Source organism: Pistacia vera, unplaced genomic scaffold (assembly GCF_008641045.1).
Source record: "Pistacia vera cultivar Batoury unplaced genomic scaffold, PisVer_v2 Contig978, whole genome shotgun sequence".
Lineage (NCBI taxonomy): Eukaryota > Viridiplantae > Streptophyta > Magnoliopsida > Sapindales > Anacardiaceae > Pistacia > Pistacia vera.
The window spans coordinates 87810-107045 of record NW_022196865.1 but is presented as its reverse complement, the minus strand read 5'-3'; the positions used below and the strand labels follow the sequence as shown (position 1 = coordinate 107045).

The window sequence follows — 19236 nt, the reverse complement described above, 5'->3', positions numbered from 1 at the left end:
GAAAAATAATTATGTCCTGCATTTTGAAAACCAAACCTGCCAAATCTTGGATAGTAAATGGTGTGAACTTATGAGAGTAAAAATGGAGGGAAAGAGCTTCCCTATTAAGTGAGAAAAATCTGAAGTTAGAGCCTATAATGCTAGGGTAGATGAGTTTGAAAAATGGCATAAGAGATTTGGTCATTTCCATTATCATGGCCTTAAAGAATTTCAGACCAAAAAATTGGTCCAGAATCTACTCGAAATTGAAGAAATTAAGGTTGTATGCCTAGCTTGTCAACTTGGCAAGTTGAGTAGGCAGCCCTTTCCTGTAAACCAAGCCTGGAGAGCTGTTGGAAAACTTCAGCTCATTCACTCAGATGCGTGTAGACCTATGGAAGCTTTATCATTGAGTGGACGTAGGTACTTTGTGTTGTTTATAGATGACTGGTCCAGGATGTGTTGGGTTATTTTTTGAAGCAAAAAAGAGAGGTAGCCGGTGTGTTTAAGAAATTTAACTAGCTGGTGGAAAACCAAACAGGAAAAACCATCAAAACCTTGAGAAGTGATAATGGTACTGAATACACTTCTCAAGAGTTTGAGCAAATTTGCAAGGAGGTTGGAATTAGACATCAGTATAGCAGCCCCTACACTCCACAGCAAAATGGAGATAGTAAGAGGAAGAACAGGTATGTTATGGAGATGGCAAGGTGTATGCTTGCTGAGAAGAAGTTGCTAAAGAATTTTTGGGCAGCAGCTGTCAACATCGCAGTGTACTTACTCAATAGGCTTCCCACAAAAGCCTTAATCAACCAAACTCCTTATGAAGCCTGGTATGGAGTCAAACCAGTAGTAGACAATCTCAAAATTTTTGGGAGTATATGTTATATCTTAGTTCCAGCAGCCAAAATATCCAAGTTGTATGATAAGGCCTTGATTAGGATTTTTATTGGGTATAACAGCTAATCCAAAGCTTATCGGGTGTATGTTCCAGAATCCAGAAAGATTCTAATCTCCAGGGATGTCAAAGTAGATGAGGATGGAGTTTGGAATTGGGAAGAGAGCAAAGTTGATGTAAAGACAAGACCTCAATGGATAGAAGCTGCTGGTGATCAGATTTTTGAAGAAGATGAGAGTGATGCAGAAGAGGAACTCTCGGTTAGAGGCACCAGACCTTTAGCTGAGGTTTATGAGAGGTGCAACATGGCTTCACTTGAACCAACAAACTACTTTGAAGCAGCAAAATCAGAGGCTTGGAGAGCTACCATGAAGGAGAAGCTAGCAATGATTAAGAAGAACCAAACCTGGAAACTTATGGACTGACCTGAGAACAGAAAAGTAATCCAAATTAAATGGATTTTCAAAAGGAAACTCAATCTGGATGGCTCAGTTCTTAAGCACAAAGCTAGGCTGGTTGTCAAAGGTTTTGCTCAGCAATATGGAGTTGATTTCTTGGACACATTTGCACCGATAGCTAGGCATGATACAATTAGATTATTGCTTGCTGTGGCAGCTCAATTTGGTTGGAAAATTTTGCAGTTGGATGTTAAATCAGCATTCCTCAATGGATGGCTGAATGAAGAAATATATGTTGAACAGTCAGAAGGGTTCAAGATCAGAGGAAGTGATGATAAAGTCTATCTCCTGAAGAAAGCCTTGTATGGCCTGAAATAGGCACCAAGGGCCTGGTACAGCAGGATTAATGATCACTTAATAAGCTTGGATTTTGTGAGAAGTCCAAATGAACATACTTTGTATGTTAGAGAGGTTGATGAGGATGTGATTATTATCTCCTTGTATGTTGATGATCTTCTTGTGACAGGGAGTAAACTAGCTCAACTGAAGGAGTTCAAGAAATCCATGCTCAATGAGTTTGAGATGACAAATTTAGGGGAAATGTCTTATTTCCTCGAGATGTAGGCTTATCAAGGTTCAAATGGGATTTTTATCAACCAAGAGAAGTATGCAAGTGAAGTTTTAAGGAAATTCAACATGGAGAATTGCAAATCAGTGGACATTCCATGGGTTCCTAATCAAAAGCTTTCAAAAGATGATGATGCAGAAAATATTGATGAAGGGTTGTATAGGAGTTTGATTGGCTGTTTGCTGTAGTTAATAGCAACTAGACCAGATAAAATGTATGCTACAAACTTGCTGTCCAGATTTATGAGTCAGCCCAAGGAACACTTCAAAGCTGTGCTAGGATATGTAAAGGGTAGCTCTAACTTTGAAGTATGGTTTAGGAGGTCAGAAATCTTTGAATTGGTGGGATTTTCTGACAGTGATTGGGGTGGTTCTATAGAGGACATGAAAAACAATTCAGGTTATGCTTTTTTCTTGAATTGTGATGCAATTTGCTGGCTCTCAAAAAAGCAAGAAACTGTGACTCAATCCACAGTAGAAGTAGAGTATATTTCAGCTGTTGCTGCTGTGAATCAAGCCATTTGGTTGAGAAAAATCCTGGAAGATTTGAAGCTGAAACAAAGAAATCCTACTGCAATTATGTGTGACAATCAATCGGCTGTGGCTATGGCTAAAAATCCAATTCATCATGGATGAACTAAACACATAAAAATCAAGTTCCATGCTGTAAGAGAAGCTGAATAAGATGGGGAAGTTAAGCTGGTCCATTACAGAGGTGAGGATCAAGTGGTTGATATCATGACCAAAGGCTTGTACAAAACCAAGTTTGAAGACCTTAAGCTCAGACTTGGTGTTTCCAGCAAAAATATCAAAGAGGAATGTTGAACGGTGATATTTTGCTGGAAATATAACTGAAATTCAGTTTGTTTTGAAAAAACCTTTTGGCGCCAAAAAAGCTCTATATTTTGCCTTGCATTCTACTGTGTAAGAGCTGCTGAAGTTGATATGTTTTCGTGATAAATTTAGGTGCTGTCAGCTGTGATTAAGGGTGTATTAGTTGTAAACTTTGTTTTAAAATTTCAAACTTATAAATATCTCTGAATAGTTGGTGTAACAGTGAGCAGCTTTGTTGTATAAAAGTGTAATGTTATTGCAATAAAAATCAACCTTTTCCTCTCAACTCATTTTTCTCACTTTCTTTTCTTAGCATTCTCCGGCTTAAGACACCAACACATGTTTTGAAGGTAAGAACAATGCATTAGAATGCAGGGTTATCTATGCAATAAAGAACACATATAAATCCTGGATTGGAGAAAAGAATTACTATATTTTTTTGGGGATTTATTTTTTAATTTTATTAGGATCATTTTTATGTATAATTTTATATACTAGATGATCTAGAGTCAACCCAACTTTAGTGGGTTTTCTATTGGGATGACTCATGGTTTAATAAATTTGAGTATTTATTAGAGCATTATTATACAATAACAACCATCCACTAAGTGTCAATGAATCTGAAATTGCTTTCAAAATTTTAGAGGAAGACATGCACTTTGATACATCACCAAATTAAACATTGTTTCATATATCAAAGTTAACAGCAGGAGCTAACTATGAACTTGGATTCGGTTTCTTTTTTGTTTAAACAGAAGCATTAGAATCAGAGTAACAACCAGTAGAAATTTCAGACTTCACTCGAACAAAAGGACATTGGAACCAATCCAGTGAGATAATCTCCGATCGAGACATGCGCTTCAACAGCTAAAAGCACCTGAAATCAGCCATTGAAGTCGGTCAAATGAGGTCTGATACTATGTAAACTAAATGCAGAATTTTGTTAAAATAAATTTTTCACATAATTAAGTTGTAAATTAACTGAAGTCAACATATATATTTATCTTAGTCCTTTCCTTATGGAATACCAAAGTAAAACCCAAATACAACTCAAGTCTTTCAATTCAAGGTGTACATTCGATTAGCTACTTTGAAGATTTAGGAACAAGTATCTACTCAGCTTTCTTGCTTCATTCTTATACCCATCTAACGCAGCACTTGAAATGGCCACAACAAATATGAGAAGGAAAAAAAAAAATCAACAATGCATTGTTCAAATTTTGCAGATTCACGAATTATGTGACATTTTGATGAACAGTCATTTGCAGCAGCAGAAACAAGAATAAATTATGAATTTCAACCAATATGGTATAGATTTTGAGATTTGCAAGCTCCAGGACACCTTATATAAAACATCTCAAACCTTTTTCAGGGATATAAGGTACAGTTGATAACCATCTATGTCTAACACAATTTGATTGAAAAAGAACGGAAAATCCTGAAAGGATTACACCTTTATTCACAGGAAGTGAATTGGTATAAGCAGCAGTAACATACCCTCTTGACATTATTGATCTCGAAATGTCTGTCCAAAGGACGCTGCTTGAATCTGTTCGGAAAAGTCCTTAAAAACTGCCAACCTTTTTCCAACCAGAACCCTGAAACAAAAAATGGTTATCACAACTGATCATATTCCAGAATTCAAGAACTTCATATACGTACCTAACTAGAGAATGATTCAGTTATACATGCTTCTGAACATATAAGAAAAAAAAAAGCAAGGGGAACATAAGTAACAAGAATTGAAGTCCCATTTAGACACACTTCCATTACACGGATCTCAATCAGATAAGGGGCTTCCTAAATACAAGTATTTCATCATTTTCCCTTAATTATCAGGCAAAGCATTTGAGAGGAAAAAGAAATTTGGTTAGCAAATGACAACAAAAGATTATCATATACATGACATAGCTGCCGCATAGGGAGCAAAAGAGAAAACATGTAACTCAACTAATTATCTAGGTACCAAATCACTGAGCAAGTAAAGCTTCTTTGATGAAACAGGGGAACTGTGTCAAGCTTTCCCAGTAAACAAAATTAGTAAATTATAATATGCAGTGGATTCGCCAACAAAACGGAAAAAATAAAATAAATACATAGATAAGCAAACTAAAAAGAACACGCATAATAACACATTTTCAAAAACAGATGTAACTCATCTCACCAGTTGTCATATGTTGAAGAAACTTATTACACCAATGGTTCTGGTTCGTATCATCAACATAAAAAGCTCCCATTTTGCTTACAGAATGAAACAAAGAAGCAATGTAAAGACAGGGAAAGCTCAATATCCATACCATATTGGTTAATTATCGATAATGATCCATATCATATTGGTTGCAATTCTTACTTATTTTATTATGCCAAGAAGTCAAATTGAACAAATAAAATTGAGTTTTTCCAGTGTCACTAGTAAAATTTGATCAACTTTTTCTCAGAACAATTTACTGCTTTTTGGATTACGCGCACTATAAATGAAGTGCGGATGCAATAACTTGAATAATTAAGAGAAGTTAACTATAAATATAGACTAACAAATAACAACTTAGGGTTAGGATTATAGTTTTGTTGTTACAAGAAAATGTTGCATTAAATTCAGGTAGCATATCCTAATGTGGATAAGTATTATTCTTCTCATAAGAAAATGTTAAAGAATATAATTAACCTTATGGTACATCTTAATTATAATAAATCTAACATATATAGAGAAATTGATAGCAAAACTACATAGAATTGGACTAGAAATAGAGATCCGGACTTACCAATATATTTATAAAACAAAAGTAGAAGATATAGACTTTTGCTCTTCAGAAGAAATTGTCTTCTCCAAGTCTTTTAGGCTGTGGTTCATCTTCGTTGTCATTACAAACACCAAATCCACTAGGTTTTGCCCCAATCAAATAAAAAAGAGTAAGGCAACTTGACACAACCTGTCCCGAATTTCCTCATCCCGTAGGATCCGGGCACTCTCACAAGATACCCTATGTGCCATGTAGAAAAACTATAAAACCTGTTAAAGACTTACTTTTACTAAATAACATCATGGTATTTCCATTTCCAACATCTCAAAAACATACACCATCTTTTGTTTTGCGAAAAATTCAAGGAAACTTGTGGTATCAGGTTTTCCACTTATATTACACATTTCAAACATAAATAAAAGAAAATATATGATGGGAAACATGAATTTATGTAGCGGAAATCCAAAACACACTACAACATAAAATAGAAAACACACATAAGAAAATGTCGACGCATGGCGCAACCTTAAGTGGTGATTCACTGCTCGGCACGATCCTGGGGAGTTTCTAGTTTTTTTTTTTTGGGGGGGGGGGGGGGGGGGGGGGGGGGGGGGGGGGGGGGGGGGGGGGGTTGTCATATATGATTCATTTCTAACCGCTTGCACTCAATAAACTACTCTAATTTCACTTACCTAACTGTATCTAATTCTGAATAAAATCTCAAATCTAGTATTAAAAACTCTCACCATAACTAGTACCCTGGGGGAAATGTCTATACTGGAGGGCATCCCACACGCAAGCAAAGCAAGAGATGTACCTGTCATACCCGACAAGATCTATCATCTCGCGGGCAGAGCCTTTGACTGTCATACCTGGCAGACCACTCAACGCCCAGATAGAACACTGATAATTGTCATATGCATGCATAGAGCCAAAATCTGAAATTGTCATACCCGAAGGAATCCTACATCGCTCAGGCAGAGCCAAAATCTGTATCACTGGGGGACGGGTACTTCGTCGGGGGGTTTTAGAACTACAATAATCTCATGCATATTCTTAACTGACATATAACTCATGAACATACCACATCTTGGCTTATAAATTATGCATATTGAGATAATGATTAACATATCACATCCAGGGGTGAAACTGCAAACTTTTAAACATGTTTCAGTACTGACAGTTTAACCCAGATTCAAATTTACCACAACATCATATCACCATGCATTAATTCGACACCACCCGTGGACAATCATTCCTTTTTAATCTAGTCAATAACCAATATTAAGACATTTCTAAAATAACACATCACAAACATCAAAGATGAAGAAGTGATTTTAAATAAGTAACCCAAGGAAAAGTATAAAGAAATTCATGAAGGCCATGTCCAACAAATTAAACAAGTAAGACAATTCAACACTTACTACGGGCTCGGCCCATTTCTAACAATTTAATACAAACTCCATTCATTCTTCAATGACCCATCCATTCCAAACCCAAGCAGCAGTCCACTAAAAAAAAGACCAAAACCCAACCTTTTCTCTACAAGTCTTTTTCCAACTCAAAATTTACATGTTTTCAAAAACCTTTATTATAATGAGAGTTATATAAATGCATTTGCATGACACGCAACATAAAAATTCATTCCCTCTCAATATATCTAACAAAATATTTACACAAAAACTTGTCCAACCATGACATGCAAAGGTAAGTTAAACAAGTTTTTCACTGCCATAACATAACTTCTAGCATTCAACTGAAACCATGCAGCAATATAAGCCAGCTACCTCCATATAACAGCAAAATATTTAGCAAACAACACATTCTAACACACCAGCTGAACCCACATAAAATAATATGTCACAAAACACATGCTTAAATAGAAATTTTTGCAAAACCCATAAACAATAATCAGATCTCGACATGCAAAGGTATGAGTTTAAGTTTTTCAGGAAAACAATTTAGATCCACTCACTATTTCAGATCAGCCGAAACTCAAATCAAGTGTAAGCACTCTTCTCTTCCGTACCTACACCCAAAAGCCCAAGATTAAACACTCACTCTTAAAGCAAAGAAGAAAAAAAATTAAAGAAATTACTTCCTAAACCCCATGAATGCGTTACCCGAACCCGATTTGGAGTGATATGCTTCAAATCCTCTCCTCCTCCATTTTCCCCCCTGTTTTTTCTTCTCCTCCTTCGTCTCCTTCTTCATTTGGGCGAACAGGCCAGTTTTTTAACATAAATAATTTTTTTTAAATTACAAAAATGCCCCCAAAAATATATTAATTCTAGTCTAACCCCGCCACATCAGCCTTTCCTCGCCGAAGTGTCCAGATTTTTCCATCTTGCGACGGCGAACCCATAAGAAATTATTTCTTTTGTTTTTACCCCTTAACACAAATTTTAAAAACTGACAGAAGTGCCCTTTCTTACACAATACCATAAAATCAATTAAAAAAAAATAAAATTCATAATATAACTAAATTAGAAATGGGGTTTCACACTACTTGATTGACGTTTCCTTGGATTGAACTCTTGTGCTTCTTTTTCATTTACTAGAGGCATATAAAAACAAAAGCATATCAAAATCATGATCTTACAATTTAGAGAATAAATAATCAACGCAATTCATGAGTATCCTGATATAGCAATTTAGAGAATAACAAAATCTTGAGGGAATTCACTTAAATTGAAAAGAGTAAAGCTACTGGATTCATTTGTATTGGAGTCAACCCACTCCTTTTTCACAGCCAAATTGATACAGAAATGGAAAAATAAAAGCATAGAAAACACCATGATGAAACACTTTAAGGATGAGTTTGTATAGAATAAACTGAATAAATATTTAACTAATATAAACGAATGATGGGGCATAAAATAGTGCTGCTTCTTTTTGATCCTGCTCCTTTTCATCCAAGATTAAAAATGTTATGGATCTAGATTCTTCAACTACTTCCTCCGACGAAAAAAAATGACCCCCACACTTTTGATCTTGCAAAAATTGGGTGGCATAGAAAAATCATTGATTACTTTGAAGATCATGGTGGACGTACTACTGCAATTCGATTTGTAAACAATTTTTTTTTTACATCCGAGGATTACATGATCTGACTCAAAAGAGTTGGGTCTGCTCTCTTTTTCCCAAGCCCAAACACGTTCATGGGCAACTTCCTTCCGGCCATCTTCGCATATCAGATGTAACTTATACTCAAAAATCAACTCGTGGACGTCGTAATCATAATCTTGGAATTCTAAAACGATGCAAAAGGCAAAACCTCCAAGGTTACGATTCAACGAACCTTGTGGTAGCTCCTTAGAGTATCCATTACTTTGAAAGTTAAACCACTGGGGAATTTCACTTCCAGGATAATTCACAACAGTGCATATTGTTTCAGAGTCAGAGAAGTCCTGTTCCATGATAATTGTTTTCATTAATTAAAAAAAAAAAAAAAATGGAAGAAGGAAATTTAAATAATATGTAGTTAGAGAGAGCGAAATACTGACCTCTATGTTTTTCCACAGTGAATCAGTCCACAAGTTACTCATGATGATACTGGGTAACTCCATGATACTGCGGTTACTCAGAGTTACCCTCCCTAAAAACCACGATGAAGCATGTGATGGTGAACACAGCAACTGCGGCCTTTGACAAAGAGATCTACTAAGGTTGCTCAAAGGTACAATTGATGAGGTCATTCTTGTAACAAACTTATTAACTTCCAACTCCGTTGAAGTTAATAAATTTGATAAGCCTTCAGGCACTTTGACAAGTTTTGAACAAACAAAGATATCAAGATATTTAAGAGACTTCAACTTGCAAAGGAAATCCGGAAGACTCTCGAGGTTTGAACAATTTCTAAGACTCAACCGGACTAGTCTTGATAGACACTTCATCGATGAGGGAAGTTCTTTCATAGTGGTTTCATCCAAACATAACGCTTCTATTTCACATGGCAGGCTTGAATATAGTCTTGAGATTTGAACAACCCCAGAGAACAAGATGTTGAAGAGATTTCAACTCACAAATGTTCTTGCGGAGACGCTCAAGCTTTCAACAGTTCTTAAGATCCAATTCAACTAGTTTAGGAGGATATTTGAAAGAAGACGAAAACTCTTGTATAGCAGATCCATCCAAACAGAATTGTTCCATATTACATGAGATATTTGGAGCTATCTTCAGATTTGAACATCCAGAAAGAATAGCAAATCTAAGAGATTCTGATTGAATGCCAAGAGGAACATTGGTGAGGTATTTGCAATTTCTGAGATTTAGTGTAACAAGCGAATTGACATTCGAACGAGATGGGAGAGTGATCTCTAACAAACTTCCACAGTCTTCTAGAATCAAGCTCTAAAGATTTGTGGCACGAGAGAGCTCTGGGATTTTGAGTAGATGATTAGAGTAACTGAGTTCAATACATTTTAAATTTGCAAGATTCTGTAAAAAACAAAACTAACATAAATGAGAAAATATGATGTATATAATTTTAAAAAGTAAAAATTCAGATTGCTATAGAAAAGTAACAGTTGGAGTCTCACACTAACTAGGCACACTTAAGTCTATTGGGTTATAAAAGGGGGTAATCCTCCCATTTAACAAGACCTTATTGGATAAAAGTTAGACCCACCTCAAATTCTAACATGGTATCAGAGCCCATGTTCAATTGAGCTGAGTGTTTGACCAACGGATGGGGAGTTAGAGCCAACAACTACCTCTGTTAATAGACATGACCCAACATATGAGCTTAACCGTGAAGGGGAGTGTTGGAATCCCACACCTACTAGGCACGCTCAAGCTTATTGGGTTGTAAGAGAGGGTAATCCTCCAATTCAGCAAGGCCTTATTGGATGAGAAGTCAGACCCATCTCAAATTCTAACAGCAACACATACCTTGACATCATTCCAAAGTAGTTCAAGGTTGCTATCACACATTCTGAGTACAACAAGGTACTCTGGATGAAATTTTGAAGGCAACAATCTCTCCGGGTATCCATGCCAATTGAGGTATCTTAGCTCTCTAAAATCAAATTCAAGGTGGTGAAAGCCATGCACCTTATTATTCTTCTTTCCGCTTGAGTTATAAACTATCAAGAATTTCAGATTGTGCATATTTGAGAAAGTACACAGAGCTAAATTTATCTCTCTCATCTTAGACATTGTAAAGCAATTGCCTCGTATTTGTTCTGTTCCTTGGAATCAAAATCAAGTCAAACGTTAACAACAATTGTTATATATATATATATATATATATATATATATATATATATATATTTATATATAATATATATATATATATATATATATATATATAGAAATTGGAATCTAAATGCCTTTGGTCTTACTCGTTTATTTGTTAATGCGCAATATATTTCATCATGATGCTACAGTCGACTGCGTTTCCCTGGATCACGAAAAGATTCTTGTTTAACAATTTCCTTACCCATTTATTGCAGAAACTGATATTGATGCAGAGATGAATTTTGGGGAAAAAATACTCAGCACTTTTATTGAATGCACTATTTTCCTTTATATATAAACTTAGTCAACTAAGCTAGTTTGAGCTGGAGTGCACCAAACTGATTAACTAATAAATAAAGTAATTACAATATTACAACTTGATTTGACTATTATACCCTTATTCCTCTAATACCCCCCTTCAAGTTGGAGGGTGGTAAAGATCAAACACACCCAACTTGTGTAGCATGTGATAATGAAGACTCTTGCCAAGAGCTTTGGTGAGGATGTCAGCCGGCTGTTCTGATGAAGAAATATAAGTAGTGCTAATCAGTCCATTCTTGAGTTGCTCTCGGACTATATGACAATCAATGTCAATGTGTTTAGTCCTCTCATGGAACATCGAATTGGAAGCAATGTGATTAGCTGCTTGGTTGTCATAATGAAGACTAATAGGGAGCATATTTGAAAAACCAAGTTCTTTTAATAGTTGAACAAATTACTTCACATACCGTGGATGCCATAGCCCTATATTCTGCCTCGGAAGAAGACTTGGAAATAGTGGCTAGACGTTTAGATTTCCAGGAGATCAGTGAAGAACCAAGAAATATACAAAATCCAGTGACAGACTTCCTTGTCATCAAACAAGAACCCCAATTAGAGTCAGTGTAGGCTGTTAAAGACAAAGCATTCACAGCAGAAAAAAAAAGTCCCAACCCTGGAGCATATTTCACATATTTCACCACTTTAAGGGCTGTTATCATGTGAGATTCTTTAGGTTGATGCATAAACTGGCTGAGGATACTAACTGAGTAGCTAAGATCAGGCCTGGTCATGCACAAGTACAAGAGTTTCCCAACCAATCTTTGATAAACAGTAGGATCAGTTAACAAAGGATCATTACCAACATTATCAGTGGAAAAATGATTATCATATACTGCTGAAGTGAACTTTAAATTGGGTTCCATGGGAATAACAGATGGTTTGGAGCTGGACAAACCTGATTCAGCAATAAGTTCTAGTGCATACTTTCTCTGACATAGGCTGATGCCCTTAGAAGATCTAGCCACTTCAAATCCTAAAAAATGCCTCAACATACCTAAATCTTTCAGCTTAAATCTGGAGTGTAACAGTTACTTTGTTTGAGTGATCATATCATGGTTATTCCCAGTTATCATAATATCATCTACATACACTAGCAACATGACAATGTGTGATTGTTGCCTCTTAAAGAATAGAGAATAATCTGATTTGGACTGCTGGAATCCACCATCCAAAAGAGCTGTGGTTAACTTGTAATTCCAAGCTTTAGAAGCTTGTTTCAGCCCATAAAGGGATTTATGAAGCCTACACACAAGATCCTTCCCCCCCTTGCTTCAGAAATCCTTGGGGCAATGTCATATAGATCTCTTCTTGCAAATCCCCTTGCAAGAAAGCATTATCGACATCAAGTTGATAAAGCGGCCAATTATGCATTGAAACTAAGGCCAAAACTGTCCTAACAGTGACCATTTTCACAATTGGAGAAAAGGTCTCCTCATAATCAATTCTAGCCTATTGTGTGTACCCTTTGGCAACCAAACGAGCCTTATATCTGTCCAAAGTACCATCAGCCTTATAATTAAGTTTATACACCCATTTACAACCAATGGGAACCTTGCCAGGAGGCAAAGGTACTAAAGACCAGGTATGGTTATGCTCTAAGGCTTGGATTTTTTTCTTCATAGCATCTATCCAATTCTGATCCTTAGAAGCTTGAAGAAAACTGGTGGGTTCAACCAAAGATAGATTGGACAAAAAAGCTTTGTATGAATAGGAGACATTATCATAGGAGACAAAATTGGTGATAGGATACTTGGAAAAATTGGCTGTAGGATTATGTTTAAGTGTAGGACAAATAAAGTCTTGTGTCCATATAGGAGGTTGTGTGTGTCTGCTGGATTTTTGAAGGATAGGAGGTGAAGCAGTAGAAATTTCAAGTGAAGAGGAAGAACCTGAGGGGATTGAATCAAGGGAAGAAAATGGAATAACAGGAGCTGTAGAATCTGGACTTTGGACAGTAGGTGTAACAGGTTCTGTAGAAGGTGAATGAGTTGAGTCTAAAACAAGAAAATATGAATTAATGGGAAAAGGAATCTGGGATGGCTTAGACAAGGCAAAAGGGAAAATGTTTTCATAGAAAACAGCATCCCTGGTTACAAAGATAGAATATGAAGATAAGTTGTAAAGAATATATCCCTTTTGTGTGAGGGAATAACCCAAGAAAACGGATGGAATAGCTCTAGGATGCAACTTGTCTTTTGAAGGAAGAAATGTAGCATAGGCTAAAGATCCAAAAACCTTTAAATGATCCAAGGAAGGAGGTTTATCAAAGAATGTTTCAAAAGAAGAAAGACCTTTAAGAACAACCGTGGGAAGTCTATTGATTATATACACAGCAGTTTGCACACAATAGCCCCAAAAATGAGTAGGTATATTAGACTGAATTTTTAAAGCTCTAGCAACTTCTAATATGTGCCTGTGTTTCCTCTCAACAATACCATTTTGTTTAGGGGAATAAGCACAGGAGCTTTGATGAATAATTCCCTGGCTACTAAATAGAACATGACAATCTTTGTTGAAGAACTTTAAACCATTATCAGTCCTAATGCATTTGGGAATCAAGTGATACTGTGTATGGACCATTTTAAGGAAGTGTTTTACGGTAGAAAAAGTTTCAGACTTGAATTGCATGAGAAACAACCAAGTCACCCTAGAGTGATCATCAACTATGGTAAGGAAATATCGGGCATTACCATGAATGGGAGTTTTGTATGGACCCCAGACATCCATATGCAAAAAATCAAAGTTATGCTGTGTGTGGGATATACTATGTGGAAAGGGTATTCTGGTCTGTTTGGCCAAAGGGCAGATAGGATAATGCAAGGCAGGATGCTCAGTTTGCACATTAGATTTAGACAACTTAGGATGAATGAGAGGCAAAGTTGCATAAGAGATATGCCCTAACCTTTGATGTCATAGTGCAAAATTGTGAGAGACAGAATTTGACACAAACGAAACATGTATTTTATTCATATTTGAGCTAAAAGATACAACTTGTGATAAATGCGTATTACTACAAACAGACTTATTGATTTGTCCTAAGGCTGATACAACAGATGAAATTTTGAACTTTGGATCATAAAAGTAAAGACCTTGACTATGCTTACCAATCCCCTTCAATTTTCCATTGCAAAGATCCTGAATGAGGCAAAAATCAAGATAGAAAGTGACAAAACAATTGTTAGGAGCAGTAAGTTTTGAAACTGAAAGTAAATTGTGATGAAAATCTAGGACATGTAAAACGTTTGACAAGTGTATATTACTGTCCAACATAACGGATCCTACATTCCTAACATAGGTTTTTGCTCCATTTGGTAAACTGACAAGGTATCTAGAGGATGGTTCAACAGCATAAGGAAACTTCAAAATAGACTGATTAAAAGTCATGTGTTCAGTCGCTCCAGTATCAATGATCCAATTATCATTATCAAAATAAGAGAACAAGGCAACGGAATTACCTACAAGATTAGCAGCAGGAGGAGAAACATTTTCTTTGCTTAGTAGCTAGAGTAGTTGATTGTACTGGTCTGTAGTCAGAACTGGACCAATGACTGACCTAGAGTTTCCAGAGTTGACAACATCCGGTGATTCCAAAGACTGAACTTGATTAGCAGAAGCTTTTGACTTAGAATTCTTCCCCTTTGTGAACTGGAAATCAGGTGGATACCCATTCAACTTGTAGCAATTCTCTCATTTGTGTCCAGAAATATGACAAAACTCACACTCAATGTACGGTTTTTTTCCCTTATATTTTTGCCCCTGACTCTGATTCTTGCCACTTCCAGTATGATTGGCATAAAGTGCAATAGTCACTTTTGAATTCAGAGTCATTCCAGCCAAAATTTTCTAGCTCTCGTCTTGATTTACTACTGAGTAAGCCTGTTTAACACTCGGTAAGGGATTCATAAGCAAGATTTGACTTCGAACCATGGAGTAAGACTCATTCAATCCCATTAGGAATTGCAACAACTTCTGCTGGCTCATGTGTTCTAGATAAGCTTTAGCCGAAACACTATCAGGTACAGGAAGACTAACCAAAGAGTCAAGCTCATCCCATAACGATTTGAGCTTATTGTAGTAGATAGCCACAGTATTGGCTCCTTGTGTTAGGTTAGCAATTTCCCGATGAAGACCATAAACTCTAGTTCCACTCATTTTGTGATACTGCTCCTTCAAATCCTACTATACCTAAACAGCACTTGTCGAGTAAACAATTCCATTAAAGATCTCCTTAGAAACCGAATTGAAGATCCAGGCAAGAACCAATGAATTGCACCTCTCTCACTGTGGAATCAAGCGAGAGTGTATCGAGGATTTGGTGCATGTGCCATTAGCAAAACCTAATTTGTTCTTGGCACAAAGAGATACTGTCATTGCTGGACTCCAGATATTGTAGTTTTCCATCCCGATGAGCTGCTCAGGAACCATGATAGAACCTGGTGTATCCGATGGATGTACATAGAGTGGTGAGTTGGAATCAATTGATGGAATCACTACTTCCTTTGTCAGATTTTCCATGACAGCTTCTAGAATCAAGAATTAGAGCTTTGATCAAACTGAAAGAAAAACTGGAAATCGAAATCGAAAAGAAGAATTTGAAGAATGTTAAGCCTTATCGTACTCTCTTGAACCACAAAAGAAGGTTTAATCGGCTTGATTTACTGATCAAGAAGCGAAGATTTTCGCTGCTCTGATACCATATTGCAGAAGCTGATATTGACGCAGAGATGAATTTTGGGGAAAAAATACCTAGCACTTTTATTGAATGCACTGTTTTCCTTTATATACAAACTTAGTCAATTAAGCTAGTCTGAGCTAGAGTGTACCAAACTGATTAACTAATAAATAAAGTAATTACAATATTACAACTTGATTTGACTATTATACCCTTATTCCTCTAATATACTTGAAGTAAATCATGCATGCTTATAATGTCATCCGATAAAGTAATGAGAGCCTTATCGATGAGAACGCTCACTTCATTTTGAAAATGTAAGCCACAAGAATCCGCGTTTTCTTCCACTAAATATTTATCCCATCTTTAAAGAAGCATGCAATGTCTAAAAATAAATCCTTCTCATCTTCATCCAATCCATCAAAACTAATCTTCAATATATCTTGAATATCCACATGAGGAGATTCTTCTAATTTATCTAATGCACTTTCCCAAACTTGTTTGTTTCTTCTTTCAAGATGTCGATCCAAGACTTTAAGAGCCAATGGAACACCTTGTGCATATCTTAGCACCCTATTTGACAATTCTATGTAACCTACAGAGGGATTGTCCTTTTTGAAGGCACATTGGCTAAAAAGCTTAAGAGCATGATCCTGGAATAATCCGACAACCTCATGTATTTGATCCACTCCACAATTATGGCCTGAATTGATGCTCCTGAGTAATAACACTGCAGTAACCAGTCTTTAAACTCTGTGGACAACGTGCCCCTATAGACTAGACTACCTTCAGGTAAAATAATGAAAACTGCACTCTGCCTCTGAGTAGTGCACTTCAGTACTTTTCACAAAACTGCTCAGGAACAACTGCGCAAAATTTACAACTGCACAACTCTGTAAAAAAAAATCTTCAAACTGAACTACTCCTCAGACTTGACATTTTTCTTCAGAGTTCTTGATTCTTCCAGCAACACAGTACACATCAACAGTCATTTTACAACTGCATTTCATAACTGCATCTCATAACATCAGCTAAAACTGTTGCAGAATTCACAACTTCAGAACAAACTGCATTTTGCATAACTGCATTTCATAACATCAGCTGAAACTGCTGCAGAATTTACAACTTCAGAATTAACTGCATTTTTCATAATCGGCTTGATTCTTCCAGCAACACAGTATACATCAACAGTCATTCTGCATTTTTCATAATCTGCTTGATTCTTCCAGCAACACAGTACACATCAATAGTCATTTTACAACTGCATTTCATAGCTGCATCTCATGACATCAGCTGAAACTGCTGCAGAATTCACAACTTCAGAACTAACTGCATTTTGCATAACTGCATTTCATAACATCAGCTGAAACTGCTGCAGAATTTACAACGTCAGAATTAACTGCATTTTTCATAATCTGCATGTCATAATCATCAGCTGACTGCACTTCGTAACATCAGCTGAAACTGCTGCAGAATCTGTTTCAACAGACTAAACAACCACTAACTGCATTTTGCATATCCTGTTTTCTCAACCCTTTTTGCAAACTACAATATTCACCAACTGTATTATTGCCATCAGCTAACAATCACAAACTGCAAACTGCAAATTCTGTTTTCTCAACCCTTTTTGCAAACTAAAATATTCACCAACTGCATTATTTCCATAAGCTATTTACAAGCTGACATACACTACATTAGCTCAAGTTTTCTCAACACTTCACAAACTGTAGTATTTCACAGAACAAAAAAAAAAACTTGTATATCAACTAGCTGCAGTAACCAGTTGAAGGCTGAAATTCAACTGCAGCTAAAATGCTACTGAAACCACTCAAAAACTATATAGCTACTAAAACAACTCAAAAATTGTATATAAACAATACTGAACAAGCTGTACCAACAACCAGAAAACTGCAACTATCAACCAGAAAACTGCAATAACCAGCTAAAGCTTTGAAAAATCAGTAGTTCTCAAGTAACCTTTGCTTCAGTAACAGTGAGTTTCTGTTTAAGTTCTTGAAATTGGGAAATAGAAAGAGCCTTAGTTAGAATATCTACAATTTGTAACTGAGAAGGAACATACTGTACAGTGAGCTTTTTGGCTAACACTCGATCCCAAATGTAGTGAGTATCAATCTCAATGTGCTTGGTACGTGCATGAAAAACTAGATTAGTAGCTAGTGCACCAGCACTAATATTATCACACCTATCACACCAAATGATAGGGGAAGAATTCAACTGCATAACCAATTCAGAAAACAAACTATCCAGCCAAGCCAACTCAGTGGCTGTTTGAGCTAATGCTCTATATTCAGCCTCTGTAGATGAGAGAGCAACCACCCTTTGTTTTCTAGAACTCCATTGGATCAAGTTGGGACCTAGATATATGCAATAGCCACTTGTGGATCTCCTATCATCTAGATTACTACCTCAATCTACATCAGCATAGCTTTCAATACACAGAGAAGCTGCTGGTTTGAAGAGAAGACCATGAAATTGAGTCCCTTTGATATATCTTAACACCCGCTTACAAGCTTGCCACTGAAACTCAGTTGGAGCCTGAAGAAATTGACTCAATTTTTTCACAGTGAAGCTAATATCTGGCCTGGTCAATGTTAAGTATTGAAGAGCCCCAATGGTGCTTCTATATAGACTAGGATTCTGAAATAACTCACTATCGGCAGTGAAGAGTTTAATACCAGCAGTCATTGGAGTAGGACAAAAATTTGCATCCTGCATCTTGGTTTTGGCTAATAAATCTGAGACATACTTTGTCTGCTTTAAATGTATGCCTTCATCTATTTGAGTGGCTTCTAAACCAAGGAAATAAGTGACAGAACCCAAGGTTTTCAAGGCAAACTGGTTGTTCAGATCTTGAACCAGCTGGAGGATAGCAGATTTATTAGAACCAGTGAGTAGTATATCATCTACGTAGATAAGTACATACAGTACTTGACCAGAATCTTTGAGAATAAACAGACTGGAATCTGAAACTGAATTGCAGAATCCTTTATCAAGCAACGCTTGTTTGAGTTTATCAAACCAAGCACGTGGTGCTTGCTTGAGTCCATAAAGTGCCTTATTGAGTTTACACACATGAGAGGGATATTCAATACTTTCAAACCCTTTAGGCTGCCTCATATAAACTGTTTCACTTAAAGTACCATTCAAGAAGCATTGTTGACATCTATTTGCTGTATATCCCAGCCATAGGTGACAGCAAGGGTGAAAACAATTCTGATTGTACAAGGCTTAATAATAGGGCTAAACGTCTCAAAATAATCTAGCCTCGGGGTTTGCTGGAAACCCTTTGCAACTAACCTAGCCTTATACTTTTGAAGAGTTCCATCAGCATGAAACTTTGTTCTAAAGACCTATTTGTTGCCCACTACATTCATATCAGCTTTTTTGGAACTAAAGTCCAAGTACCATTCGTTATAAGGGCATTGAACTCCTCTTGCATTGCACTCTTCCATTCAGCAATATTAAATGCTTCAGAAACTGAATTGGGTTCAGGATGGACAGGTT

The 19236-nt window shown here is 36.5% G+C and overlaps 1 protein-coding gene across 3 annotated transcripts; it reads right to left on the bottom strand.

The window, feature by feature from the left end:
* Nucleotides 1-3336: 3336 nt before the first annotated feature.
* Nucleotides 3337-7678, bottom strand: LOC116121387 (dynamin-2A-like). Of its 3 annotated transcripts, XR_004126722.1 has the most exons (6): nt 7601-7678; nt 7453-7506; nt 5499-5746; nt 4901-4977; nt 4234-4334; nt 3337-3613 (listed from the first exon to the last, which is right to left on the bottom strand). XR_004126722.1 is itself a non-coding variant. In XM_031407341.1 (4 exons), the coding sequence occupies exons 2-4, from the start codon at nt 4971-4973 to the stop codon at nt 3527-3529; spliced, it is 261 nt and encodes an 86-aa protein (XP_031263201.1). In that variant the 5' UTR covers nt 4974-4977; nt 5499-6034; the 3' UTR covers nt 3337-3526. The 3 variants fall into 3 exon arrangements, 1 of the variants encoding a protein (XP_031263201.1); XR_004126723.1 differs by lacking the exon at nt 4901-4977; XM_031407341.1 differs by lacking the exons at nt 7453-7506; nt 7601-7678 and having other exon boundaries at nt 5499-6034.
* Nucleotides 7679-19236: the final 11558 nt, after the last annotated feature.

Excerpts from the sequence above, each read along its gene's own strand:
- LOC116121387 (XM_031407341.1), bottom strand. The coding sequence starts at position 4,973 with ATGGGAGCTTTTTATGTTGATGATACGAACCAGAACCATTGGTGTAAT. Across the intron at positions 4,335-4,900 it reads TCTTCAACATATGACAACTG|GGTTCTGGTTGGAAAAAGGT; the intron begins GTGAGATGAGTT and ends TTTTTGTTTCAG. Across the intron at positions 3,614-4,233 it reads AGATCAATAATGTCAAGAGG|GTGCTTTTAGCTGTTGAAGC; the intron begins GTATGTTACTGC and ends GGCTGATTTCAG.